The sequence below is a fragment of the Equus przewalskii genome, chromosome 25 (genome assembly GCF_037783145.1).
Source record: "Equus przewalskii isolate Varuska chromosome 25, EquPr2, whole genome shotgun sequence".
Lineage (NCBI taxonomy): Eukaryota > Metazoa > Chordata > Mammalia > Perissodactyla > Equidae > Equus > Equus przewalskii.
The window spans coordinates 41,561,701-41,575,345 of record NC_091855.1 but is presented as its reverse complement, the minus strand read 5'-3'; the positions used below and the strand labels follow the sequence as shown (position 1 = coordinate 41,575,345).

At 55.3% G+C, this 13,645-nt stretch overlaps 1 protein-coding gene across 14 annotated transcripts in view; it reads right to left on the bottom strand.

Annotated features, from left to right (window-relative positions):
• The window catches only part of EVL (Enah/Vasp-like), a 160,342-nt gene that overhangs the window by 1,510 nt on the left and 145,187 nt on the right, over positions 1 to 13,645 (bottom strand). For 8 of the 14 annotated variants that reach the window (XM_070593208.1, XM_070593211.1, XM_008539577.2 and 5 more), the window contains 6 exons: positions 10,323 to 10,383; positions 6,996 to 7,059; positions 5,139 to 5,205; positions 4,981 to 5,043; positions 1,436 to 1,502; positions 941 to 998 (listed from right to left, as the gene is read on the bottom strand). In XM_070593208.1, the coding sequence (XP_070449309.1) occupies positions 941 to 998; positions 1,436 to 1,502; positions 4,981 to 5,043; positions 5,139 to 5,205; positions 6,996 to 7,059; positions 10,323 to 10,383 (380 nt within the window). The remainder of the gene's footprint in view (positions 1 to 940; positions 999 to 1,435; positions 1,503 to 4,980; positions 5,044 to 5,138; positions 5,206 to 6,995; positions 7,060 to 10,322; positions 10,384 to 13,645) is intronic. The other 6 variants (XM_070593214.1, XM_070593212.1, XM_070593216.1 and 3 more) reach the window with 1 other exon arrangement.

Below are 13,645 nucleotides of genomic sequence, written 5' to 3'. Positions count from 1 at the left end.
AAACAGGAACTGAGTGCTCTCTGCTGGGACAAGGAGAGGGTGTGGCCTGGTCAGCCACCTCTGGGCAGGGGGATCCAGGTCTGTGGGGCCCTCAGGCAGGCTCCCACCCTGGCATCCCCTCTCCAGAGTCCTGGCAGCCCTCTGCTACCAGCGCCCACCCCTGTGAGTTCATGGAAACCTCTCCTGCCCAGGTCCCCTCTGATGCCCCGGGGGCCAGGCCTGCCCCAGGTGTGACCTCATCCCTTGCCTCTGCTTGGGGAGGAGATGGGTGGCCCAGGCTGTGCCTCAGTGCACAGACCTGGCCAAACCTTTCCTTTTCCTCTGGCTCCAGATCTGAGCCGGTGCATCAAAGGCTCTGGTGGGAACGGGAAGGACGGATGTGATTCACTGTGACGAGGCCCCGCCCGCTGGAGCCAGAGGCTGCTCCCCCAGCCCAGGGCCAAGCAGGCTGTGGACTAGGTCAGGCCCAAAGGTCGTTCTGTGGCTTCTTGGTCTCCCTAAACCTCTGGGAAGGCAGCAATCACCCGCATAACCCCAAAGCCAGTGACTGGAGGTGGCAGAATCAAAGAGGCGCTCTAAGTCCAGATACCGAAGGAAACACAGGTCACTCAAGCTGTGGCGACTGCTCTTGGCTCTGGAGCGCACGGGGCTGTTCTCCCTTCTGTGCGCTCCCCAAGGGTCCTCCCCGGGAAGCCCCCCCTGGGGGGAAGATTTAGGTGTCGTGCCACCAGGGACGTGCGTATACTCAGGCAAGTCACTTAGCTTGTCTGAGCCCCAGCTGCTCAGCTAGACAACGAAGAGGGTGATGTGGGCTGTCCAGAGGGAGAAGGATGCCACCCAAGGACAGAGCCGCAGGCCATCCTGGCTCCAGCGCTTGGCAGCCCCGGACAACAGCAGCTCTGCGCGATCTCAAGGACCCCTGGGTGGGCCCTCCACTCACCGTCGATGATCTCCTCCTTGACTTTGTGGAGCTCTCGGACCACCTCCTCGAGGATCTCCTGTTGGCAGCAGAGACGGGAAGCTGGCCTTGCTGGGGGCAGTGTGTCTGAAGGGGCAGGGGCACCCTGGGCCTCCCTCCAGAACCTCAGCCCTCACCCCCACCACGTCCTAAGCTGGGGAAGGATGGAGTGTGAACTGGGGACGGGACACGCTGGCAGGTTCTGCTGACGCCCACACCTCAGGCACACTCTGGAGAAACTAAGGGACGCCCTGGAGGAGACAGTCCCACAGGAGGCTGGGAGTGCCCAGAAGGGCAGAGACTTCGTTCTGGAGATGGCGGGGGGTGGGGACGAATGCTGCACGTGGGCACCCCCTCCTCCACTGCTGGCTCCCTAATTGTGGCAGCCACGTGGGCTCGCTGGGCCTGCCCACACGGACCTGAGATGGTGCCCAGCCTCGTGCTGCTCCACAGCCTCTCAGGAAAGGACAGACTCACCTGTTTCATCCGGTCTAAATCTAAGGCATCCAGGGCCACGTCGTTCACACTCCCTGCTGGCTTCATCCTGGGGACAGATGGCAGGGCGCGGTAAAGAGGGTGGTGGGGCCTGCAGGCGCCAGCCTCGCTGGAGGGCCGAGCGTGGATAGGCAAGCGGGGTGCACAGGGCCTCCCTGCTTGGGGGCCGGGCACTGCCCTCTTCCCTCCGTCCTTCAAATGCTTCCTGCTTTGACCTCTGGCTACTCTTTAGCTACTTGAAAAGGACTCTAATGCCCTGTCTCCACCTCAAGAGGGTCTCTCTCACAGATACTGTGACCATATTTCCCAACCCAAGAGTCAGGACTTGGGGTCCAGCAGGGGAGCTGTCTTCTGATTTGAGAGCTCTCACACAGACGCGGCAATGTGAGCAGACAGTGTTACATGGCACATGCTGCCTCCCCTGGAAAGAAAACAACGTCGATATGCTACTCCTCCATGTGGGGGTCTCCGTTCCTGGCTAAACTGAGGCTGGGGGAAAACTAGGAATGATAGCCTTACATACAATGTGCACCACACAACCGTCCAGTAACTCCTCCTCCTCAAGGACCTACTTCCCACACAACCAGGGCCCCAGGTGCTGGGAAGTGGCTCTCGTGCATCACCGCGTCTTCAGGAAACGTCCTTGCTGTGGTTTTGCTCTTTTGGGGCAAGGTTTCAGTCTCATGGATTGTACTTCTTTGAAATTTTCTGAACTGAGGTTAGCTTGTTTGAAATTTCATGTCTCTTGCACATGAATCGACCCTGGAAAATCTTGGCAAATGCTCGTCTAACCACCTGGCCTTCAACACAGGCCGACGGTGCCAAAGGGCATGCTTTCTGGATCAATTTCTCTGCCCATGTGGAGAGAAGGGCTGGAGCCTGCAGGTTCAGGGAAGTAATGTGAACCAAGCCAGTGAGAGGGACTGTCGAAGTGATGGTTGGTGGACACACACTTAATCTGGCAGGGCCAGCCCGGCCACAGGGCATCACCTAATCTGGGGTACAGGTTAGGACCATGTGGTGAAATCAAGGACTGTCTGCAGCTGAGGAGGACAAGCATGAACACTAACATGCTGATGCAGCAAGTGTGGAGAACAGCATGGAGAGTCCTCAAAAAATTAAAACACCACTCTCATAGGAGCCAGCAACCCTGCTTCCAAGTGTACATGTGAAGGAGATGAAATCACTGGCCTGAAGAGACACCTGCCCCGTCATGTTCACTGCAGCACTGTCACAACAGCCAAGGTGGGGAAACAGCCTGAGCAGGCACAGACAGATGAATGGATGGAGAAGATGTGGTGCAGACACACAATGGAATAGTATTCAGCCATGAGGAAGGAGGAAATCCTGCTGCTTCTGACAACATGGGTGGAACTTGAAGGCATTATACTAAATGAAATAAGCCAGACAGAGAAAGACAAACACTGCGTGATCTCACTTACACGTGGAATCTGAAGAAGCTGAATGCCTAGAAACAGTAGACTGGTGGCTGCCAGTGGCTGTGGCGGGGGGGGTGGGGAAATGGGTGAAGGTGGTCAATGGGCGGACACCTCCAGGCTTGAGATGAATGAGTTCGGGGGTGTACTGTACAGCACGGTGACTAGAGTTAACCGTGCTGTACTACGGACTTGAATGTAGCTGAGAGAGCAGATCTTGAAAGTTCTTACCACACACAAAAAGGAAACTATGTGATGACTAGTGTTAAGTAACACTACGGTGGTAATCATTTTACAGTATATACATATATCAAATCACCATGTTGTACATCTTAAACTTACACAACAGATGTCAATTAATCTCGATAAATCTGGAAAAACACCCCAGTGAATGCTACATAAATGAAATGTTAGTTGTTCAGTGTACAAACCGGGATTTAAAAAAAAAAGAAAAATAAAGTGCTCCCACACCCCTCCTGGGTGAACTCAAGAGGTGAAAACGTGGTGCTGAATGAGTGTGTAAGTAATTTTGGGTCCCAATGGGGAAAAAGGTCCAGCCCAAGGTCCCTGGGCTCATCACACCTGTCCTGCAGGCTCGAGTTCTTGTACCAGTGACAGTTTTCTGGGTCACCTGGGCAAACCACTTCACCCCTATGGCCTCAGTTCTGCCCCTCTGCACACCTGACGGCCCCCCGATGACAAGCCCAACACGCTCTGTGAGCTCTGCAGCACCACAGCCTGAGGGCCCCTTGTGACACGTCCCCTTGGAAGCCATCTGTGAAACCAGAGAACAGATTGTCTCAGAGTTGGAGAGCCCCATTCTGAGTGGGAATGCCCTTGACAATATCCTTGCTCTGTGAGGGCACTTGGCCACTCAGAACTTGGCCAGGGGGACGGCCTTGCTTTCTCTTCTTGGAACTTGCCAGGTTGGTCACCTGCTCAGGGCCTCAGCACTTATGTCCCTTCAGCTTGGAAGGCTGTCCCCACAATCCATCCAGGTCAACTCAAACACCACCTCTGAGAGAGGCCTGCCCCAGCCCACGTCCTGAAGCACCTCTGTCCCTGGCACTGTCACTCTGTCCCTGGCACTGTCACCCTGCTATGTCTTCTCCAGAGCACCTCTCAGAACCCAGTGTCTAATGATGGGCCTTTCCAATAGAAAAATGAGCTCCTTGCAGGCAGGGCCCAGCAGGGCCCAGCTCAGAGCCTGGCTGAACACAGGCCCTCGACAAATCCTGGCTGACCGCCGAGACCTCCTCATCCCTGTTCACCCGTGTCTGTCATCACCATTCCTGCCAGGGCCAGGCCAGAGCTCTCTCTGCTTGTCACCCTGCTTCTCTTTGCAAGATCAGACTCGAATGCCACCTGCTCTGTGGTAAGAGCTGTCTCCCTTCCATTTGTGGGCAATAGAGACATTGCTTAGTCCATTTCTGGAGACCTGCAAATTCAGGCCACACTTGGCCTCTGCTTACTGTGTGGCTGTTTGTCTCTGACTTTTCGGGCAACCTCAGTTTCAAAGATCCTATCCTGTTATCACACCAGCTTTTGGTTTGGGAAATATGGTCAGTGTATCTCTGGGGAAAACTGGCTGTGTGCGCTATGTGCCAAGGAAGGAGAGGAGGCAGGGTGCCGGGCCAGACCCAGGAGCAGTTGAGCCGTCGGGTGTAGCTATGGCTAGTGAGCACTTCCTGTGTCCAGCTGTTGTCCAAACAGCTGTCCCCATGATTGCCCTATGAGGCAGGGGTTAAGTGACCTCTTTATGGGGTGGGGGTGGAGGCCTGGAGAGGTCCCCTGGCTTGCCCAGTGACACCATGAGCGAGTCCAGAGCTGGACTCTGTCTCAGCCCCACTTCACTATCTCTTTGGACGGGGCACTCCCTCCCCAGGCCTCAGGCTCTCCCTCTGAGAGGAGAGGAAGGAGCAGGCCTGCAGCGTCCCTGAAGGCCTCCAGCCCGACCTTCCCCCGGAGCTGAAAGGAGAACAGACACCCTTCCCCAGAGCAAACTGTTAGGTGACAGGACATGGGACAGGGTCCGGGGGTGTTAGTCACGGGCAGGGGACAAAGGAGGCCCAGAGACGGGTTGTTCGGTACCTAGAGTGAGGCTGCGACTGAAGGGGGCTCTTAGCTTCAGGGCTCTTTGCCACAGACGGGGTTCTACGGCAATGGAATGAAACAGACACGTGAATTGGCACTGTCACCCGCCTTGGCCCCCCTGGACTCGCAGCTCGGGCCTTCCCAGGGCAGCTCACCTGGTCAGTAACGAGGACACGGGTTTCTCCACTGAGTTGCTCCGCTCCCAGGGCTTCCGGCCAGCCTCTGTCAATTCATTTTATGGATGAAGAGCCTCAGAGCTGAGAGGACTCTCAGTGGCCACCCCTATGCCCTCAACACCCCTAGCAAGACCCCCCCCCCCCCGACACTGAGGGTGCAGAGCTCCCCCATCAGGAAGGTCTGGTTTGAGCGGGGCTGAAACCTGGCTCCTCACTCTCAGCACCCCTTTGGCCCAGGCAGCCCTTGCAGGGTTGTAGATGGCACTGCTGTCACCCTGTGTTCCCCCACTCAGGACACAAGCTCCCTTTCCCTGGACCCGGTTGACCTTGACTTGTGGCCTGGTTTCCAGTCCTCTCACCATGGTTGGGTCTGTCCTTGGAATGTGAACCAACTGGTGAGAGAACCTCTTCACTACGACTTCTAGAATCAACCTGTGACCCCAGCAATGGGCTGAGCAAGACAGAGGAAACCCCTCACCCTGGACACTCTCAGGCAGTCTCAGATGCACACTGCTTTTGGGGCCAGGCCCCTGGGCCCAGGAGCACCCACTGTCCGCTGACTCCTTGGTCTTCCCCACACACACAGCAGCTGGCTCTTTCCCATCCCGGGCTTGAAAGATGGTCTGTCTTTCCTTTTTCTTTTTTAACTTAAGTGGCATTAAATTATATTTCATTTTATTTCAAGAGATTTGTTGAACTTAACTGAATTCAATGAGTTTGCAAATGAGCAGAGAGCAGCAGGGAAGCTGACTGCCCCAAACTGAGCACTGAGACTTGGCAGGCTGAACGCACATCTGAGGCAGGTCTCTTCAAAGCCACCCTAGGGGACACATGCTGGGTCTGCAGGCAAGAGAGCTCCAAGAGAGCATCCAAGCTCCAGGCATGTGGCCTTGAGCAAACCACTTAACCACAATGAGCTGCGACTCCTAAAGCGGGAGACACCTAACCCAGCCGCTGAGAGGTGAGGTCTGCATGCAGTCAGGAATCCACGACAGCGCCGTCTGAGGACACGGAGCACAAGCAGGCCACCAGAGCCTTCGGACGCGAAGCCTGTGCAGGTGCGGAGCCCCGTCCCAGCGAGACAGCCAACAGCTGGTGAGAGCCTCCCTCCCGTGGGGGGGCAGCCGGGTTCCTTTCTGCCTCTCCCCACGGTGCTTAAAAGCACAGGCCTGGCTCAGAGCAGATGCTGAGCAAATGTTTGTGAATGACTGAGCAACCAACACAAGCATCTTCTTCCCACTGTGCAGCCTCAAGGCACTTTTCTAATCACATCTCCATGTCCTAGAGCTCAGACTTGGGGATTTGGGACTGTGTTTCTGGTGGAGCAAGACTCACTGGTGGTCACTGTAACAGCACTCATAGTTGGCATGGGGCAGGGAGATGTGAATACAACATTTGAACATTCCTCTTCAAAGCCCTGGCCCCAAGCCGGCAACCTGAGCCCCAGGCACAATCTCCCGCTGCTTCATACACGCTGGCAGGCCAGCTCCTTCCCTTGTGGGGAAAATGGGAGGGCTGGACAGTGGGCTTCAACGGCTGGCCAGCTCTGATGCCCCAACAAGGCCAGGTCATCCCCTGGGCTGCCAGCATGGGCAGCCGCTGTAGCACGTCCGTGCTCCTGCTCGGGCTCAGTGTGGGGGCCACAGCTGAGCTTGCCCCTGGCTCCTCAAGGAGGTTCAGGGCTCCCAGGAGTGGGGCTTCCGCAGAAGAGGGCAGGGAGACCTGCTAACATAGCGTCTGGTCCTCTCTGCTCCTCCGTGAAGCGAGGTGGTCAGATCAGCTCATCCTCCTGCTCTAGGATGTGGGGCTGGTGCAGGGCAGCACGGAGCCTCTTACCTGACGAATTAGGCGGCTGGCTGGCTGCTCGGCTCCCCGGAGATGGAGAGGTGCTCGGCTCTTCCTAAGATGGGAACAAAGGCTCTGCCATCAGTCTGCTTAGGAAGGCTGGTTGGGGCAGGATACCTCCAACCAGGTCATCTAGAAAACCGCAGTTTTCCCATTTTCCTAATGAATAGATATTGCTTTTATAATTAGCAAAACAATGAATATTAACAAATGAAAACTCGAAATCTCGGGGAGGAGTTAGTCTAGCCTGAGACTTGGGCAAGAAGAAGGCTGCAGGGAGACAGTCTTCTCAAAGCAAGGCAGGTCTTCTTCATGGCCCAACATGACCCGACCCATCATTGAGCCTGCCCCGCCTGGCTGACTTCCCAGGAGCACGACAAACGTGGCCCGAGCTCCTGGGCTGTGCCAGTGCTGTGCACAGCATGCACTGTTGTTACCAAGGAGCTTCTGCTCCCTTGATCACTGTGACGGCATTAGCCCGGTGGGACCCACCTAAGGGACCTCCCCCCACCAGGCCTGGGTCACCCCTTTCTTGGCTGGTGTGAGGACCAGATGTCTGGGTGACCCTAGAGGGTGCTGTGCAGGTAGACCAGCTGCATGGCTGGGTCAGGGCTGCTCACGGGCACAGCCTATGTCCCAGAGAGCTGGTATGGAAGACCTCAGGCGTACTTCACTTCTCTTTCACAAAGACAGAAGGGAGTGGACCTCAGGCGTACTTCACTTCTCTTTCACAAAGACAGAAGGGAGTGGTAAGAATCTAAGGCTATCTCTATCTCCAGCCAGCCCTCAGGTGCATCCTTGTTGTGGCCAAAGGGTTCTAAAACCTAGGTCTGTCCTCACTAGCCCTCTGCTAAAAGCCCCTGATGTCGCCCAAGTGCTTGTGGGAGGCAGGCTCGAGTGGTGGGCAAGGCAGAACCCTGGCCCTGGCAGCCCCAGCATCCCTCTGGCGCCACCTGCCATGGGCCCACGTGGGTCATTCTCCCAACTAGCCCACCTCTCCATGCCTTTGCCTATGCTGCCCTCTTTGCTATGCCACTTTCTGCTCTGTCTCTGCCCTGAAAACTCCAGCTCATGTTTTAAAGCTCAGGGCAAACACCACTCCTCCTGGTTGACTTCTCCCTTGACTCCCAGAGCCCGTGGGGCTCTGCTCTCTGCCCTCAGTGCTTTCTTTGTCGACAGTCTCTTTGTTGGGTCCTCTCCCTCCAGGACAGTGGCCATGTCCTATCCATCTCTGAATCCCACGCACACAGTGCCTGGCCCAGGGCGGGGCTCCATGAAGCCTGGCAAATGCATGACTGTTCTGCCCATGAAATAGGTCTGTGGTGATGCTCAAATAATGGAGGCGCATAATCCAACAGTAATACAAGCTGACATTATTATGCATGCGTACTTTGGAAAGATTTTATACTATCAAGAAAATGGCATTTATTAAATAATCAAAAATAATTAATAAGAATCCTCCTTGCACAAACGGAAGCCATGCTTCAGTTCCAAGCTAGGAAGGAGGCTGCCACAGCAGCTCCCCAGCACCTTTGTATAGCTGTCTGAGCTCACAGGGCTCTGCACCTGCCCTGCTCTGCTGGGCATACGGCCTCCGGGCTGCCGGGCTGGTGCACTGTGGGGGCATCATTTCCTCATGGTGGAACTGGTCCTTAGAGTGGTACCATAATCGGACCGTGGCCAGCAATTGGCAGATCGCCTGCCCGAGCCATCTGACTCCACATTCGGGGCTCCTGCCGTCTTTTAAATAATGTTTGCTTGTTTCTCCATTAGTTATAAAGCTAGCACATGTTCTATGAAGAGAATTTGGAAAATATTGAAAAGTATAAAAAAGAAAGCCGCCCGTCAGTGGCCTGCCTACACTGCGCTTGCTCTGCTGTATGGCGCTCTCCTAGCCCCGCTCCCCTGAGACCCTCGTCCCAGGTGTGGGAAGGGCCTCCTGACCGTGCGTGGGACCAAGGCAAATGGAACTAGCAGTGGCCAGGAGGCCTACTAAAAAAGGAAAGAAAAGTGGGAGTCAGAAGAAAGAACACATTTAGCGGTGAAGGTTTCTTCTGGAAGTCCCTGGGACTTGAAACCCACTACTCTTGGAGCCCTTGCAGTGGGGAGACTGGGTGTGTGGGGACCGTGGCTGGGAAGCACCACAGTGGCCTGAGAAGCGCTGGAGCTCTAAGGCCACTGGCCGAGACAAGGCCACAGCCTTCAGCCTTCTGATACCTGGGATCATCCTGTGGCTCACGGCCAGACAGGCCTCTGCACTTTTAGAAACTCATGGTGAGTCAGTTGGATGAACTCCAGACTCGGTGCAAGGCACAGGGACAGTGGAATCCTCAGGCCTGGCCCTCACAAGGCTTAGGATCCAGCAGGGATGAGCGAGTCTGAACAAGAAAAATGCATGTGCTAAGGGCCCGAGGAGAAGAACGGGGTGGGGGCTAGGGATCAAGCAGTGGGGAGCTTTACCTAGCCTGGGGATCTGAGAGGCTATTTCTCAGGGAGTAATGTTTACGCCAAGAAGTGGAGGCTGAGGAGGAGTTAGCCAGTGGGGCCAAGCAGACCGCATGTGTCCAGGTGTGGGGATCAGAGGAAGGGAAAACAGGCCGGCAGGGCTGGAGCCCAGGGTCACCCCAGGTTAGCCTCACCCTGCTGGTGGGGGAGATAAGTCAGCAAGTATGCACTGGTGCCTGGTGTTTGTATTTCTGTCTCCTTCTGCCACTGAGATGTAACCTGTCTGCCATTTGTAGTTAAGGTCTAAACTTAGCAGTTTCAATAGGAGTCTATTTTTATAGGGAAAGCTTAACACAGAGGAAAAGAGAATTAGCCACCCTAAGTGGAAGCAGATGCTTGGAGCTAAGTGTGGCCAGACTAGGCTCCAGGATGCCCACTAAGGACAAAAGCCAGAGTCCAGGTTCCTCCACCTAGCTCACTTGCAGCTCCTGCTGGAATTGATGGACTCAGGTGGAGTCATTAAGGACAGAAATAATTTGAAAATAAAAACTGCCCTGGTCTGCCAGCAGACATTCCCCACTGCAAGTGCACTCTCTGTGGCGAGGCTGCGAGCTCCAGAGCAGACCAGTGTCTGCTAGATGCTCGGTGAGTGCAGGCGTGCCAACTGAGGGCTCCTCAGGCCCTCCTGTCCTGCTGCCCCCTACCTCCCCACCTGGCATGTCCCCTGCTCTCCTACAAATCACCTGGTGAAGTATCTATCATGTGTTTGTCCACATCACGTGCACCTCGGTGCCCAAAGGCCTGGCTTGAGGCCGGAGAACCTTCCTGGTCTACTCACACTGCAGGGGTGGGTGATGGGTGGGCATCCCTTACCGTTTGGCTTTCATCTTCCTTTTTATCAGCTGGCTTGTCTGTTTGGGAGGCTGCTTTTCTCCTAATGCAAGGAGGAAGAAGACAGACATCAGCTCCTGAAGGTTTTCACACTGATGTCTCCTCTGTGCTGGAGACAGCATGGTCCTCAGACGGCCCAGTGGTAGGGTCTGCCCCTTGCTTTGTGTGAAGGAAGCACTTGTCCAAGCCCCCATGTGGTCCATGGCAATGCGCAGGGGAGTGTCCAGGCCTTCTGTGCTTGTCCCATGGCCCTGGACACAGAAGTGGCCTGGGCAGAGAGGATGGAGTCTGGGGGACACTGCCATCTCTGTTTACAGCAGCTGAAGGCTGGAGGAAGTTGGTTTGTGCCCTCTCTAGGCTTCCGGGAGGGCCTGGGCTTGGCTGGGTGGCAGCTATTCTTCCAGGACACTCAAGGCCTGGCCACATGGGACAGGGAGAGGTGCCCCTCTGGGCCGCAGGCTGTCAGAGGTCAGGGCTGCGGGAATGTTCTGTCTGCAGGCTGCCTGGATTGAGTAAGCAGACCCCACCACCTTGTGAGAGGGAAGAAGAACCCTTTTTCTCTTACCCTAAAGCTCCTATCTTTTTTTCTTTTTGGTGAGGAAGATTTGCCCTGAGCTAACATCTGTTGCCAATCTTCCTTTTTGCTTGAGGAAGACTGGCCGTGAGCTAACATCTGTGCCCATCTTCCTCTATTTTGCATGTGGGACGCCATCCTAGCACGGCTTGATGAGCAGTGTGCAGGTCTGTGCCCAGGATCCAAGCTCATGAACTCTGGGCCACTGAAGTGGAACTCATGAACTTAACTACTATGCTACCAGGCCGGCCCCAAAGCTCCTCCTATCTTGGAGCTCAGTTACCCAGCCACACTCTTCCCAATCTGGAACGCCACCAATAACCTGGACATGCTCAGAAAGGAAAGACTGAATAAGCGCAAATTGACGCCTGTAGTCAATTCACACCTTTCCCCTACAGGCAAGAAGTCTCTTTCCATGTACTCTAAAAACTCACTCACACTTTTTGGCCCCAGAGGTCACCCATACCTTGCTAACTCTCAGGTCTACACAGGCAGACCCTTAATATTCCCCAAAGACATGCCTTTGGGGATCTTCAACTCTGTGAAGCTGCCAGAGCATATGACTCTCAGAACTCAGGAGGTGAGCTGCCCATCGAGAGGGAGGTTGGCCTGATGAGTGGTGAGGGCTGCCGGCTGGCCGTCAGCAGTCGAGTGACGGGCCCCCCCATAGCTCCCTCAGCCCCACAGGGGCCTCCTTCTTCAGTCTTCTCATCTCAGGAAGCACAGATCTACCCACCAACGCTCCTCCCACAAACCTGGGATCATCCTCAACACCAGCTTCTTCCTCACCACAGGAAAGCCCAGCCAATTCCACCTGCATTCGACTTCAAGTCTGTCTTTTCCCATCTTCACTTCCAACACCGAGTGCAGGCCACCATCATCTCTTCTGGTCTGCAGCAGTCTCCTCACCACTGCCCACTGCTACTGCGCCCCGTGATGTTCTGTTCCTACCCAGAGCCAGCATTTAATCTTTTAAGAATACAAAGCAGACCAGGCCGTTCCAGTCCTGGGAAGGTTCAACGAGCTAAACGTCCATGAAAGCGCTCATCACAGAGCTGCTCTCAGCAATACTGATTTTCCCTCTCGTGCTCCACTGCCGGGACAAAGACTCAACTGCAGCCCTCGGGGAGGAGCAGAACATCCCAAGAACCTTCCTTAAAGAGTCTGCAAGGGCATTCTCAGGGTCAGCTCCGCCCAGCAGCCATCACAAGGGGGTTTCAAAGAGCGGCTTCATTGATCCTTGCTGGGCAGTGCAAAGTGTGTTTGTTCTCAGTAGGGGCTTGACTCTCTACCAGCATCTGGCCGTCTCCCTGGCTCCTGGCAACACTGGCCTTTTCCTGTTCTCAGGAACTTCCTCTCCCTAGGTCTCAACCACCTAGGCCAAGCTGTTATTGTTAATGGGTTGGTTCTGGACTTGGGGAAAGCGTTAACATTTTCTTTTTGAGAAACCACCTATGATGAGGCCCCATTCACCTCTCTGAGATGGCATCTCCTGTGCTTGCACAACGAGGCTCCCTATTCCAGCCTGATGTCTGGTCAATCTCCTCTGTGACCCCTGCTCTAGGCACAGTGGACACCTCAGCCTCCCCAGGTACATTAACACTGCCCACTGCACCTCTGCTCTTCTTTCTGCATGAATGTGCTCCTCTCCCACCTCAGCTTGGAGAATCGGTCTCGACCTTCAAGGCTGAGCACATGGGGAACCTCCTCTGTGAAGCCCTCCTAGCTCTCTCCACCAGGGAGCTGTTCCCACCACTGTGCAGCCACAGTCACCCTGCACATGTCCAGTCATTGCTGTATGACAAGTGCTCAGAAGTTTGTCCCCTGCCTTGGTTACCTACATATGCTCACGCCCAGCTGGAGGCTCAGGAAAGGCCTGTGCTGTGGATCAACCTCACTGCTCCTTCTGCCGCTTGTGGTAGGCTCTCCTCTGTGCCGTCCCTTGCTGTGTGCACAGAAGCCCTGGGCAAGAAAAGTGGCTCTGGTCCTGCCATGAAGCGCCAGACCAGCCACCTGCACTTTGTGGGCTTCTGTGTCCCCCTTCCTCCTCGCAGAGCTGTGTGGATTTAATGAGGTGAAAACCCCAGCCCACAGCGAGTTCACACTCAAGGGTTAGTGACTGGGAGGGCAGCGGGAAGAGCCTGAGAGTGAGAGAAGGCCGGAGGGTCACTGCTGGAGCAAGGCCCCTGCCACGGCTTTTCTTGGACAAGAAGGAGCGTTCTGACAGGTGAGGCTGGCTCCTGGGCCCTGTGGTGCCCAGGTGAGCTATGGCACTGGTAGCCTATGTCAGCACATTCCTGCTACCAGGCCACATTTACAAGTGAAATCCCAGCTTTGCAACTCTTCTGAGAAGGAGCTGTCTGATTTCTCCACTTGCTCAGGTTTCAGTTGGGAAACAACCAAGAGCCATAGTGAGAGGCTAATGGCTTTGGGCCAGCTAGAGCCACACCTGCTAGTGTGGATGGATAAGTGGATGACGAGGCACCCAGAGCCCAACCATGACGTGGATGGAACTGTTCTTCCATCTCTCAGGGGTCATGACCCCTGGGCTCCTGCCCCTTCCTAATTCCTTCTTCTGTGTCCTCCCTATCGGCCCTGTAGGACTGGCCCCTCGCCTGCATTCACCACGCTGTGCTCGAGCAGCTCAAGCACTGGGGCCACACCTTGTTTACGGTGCGATTTTAAGTTCAGGGAATACTCCTCTTTTCCCTCTGAATTTATCTCTGACATT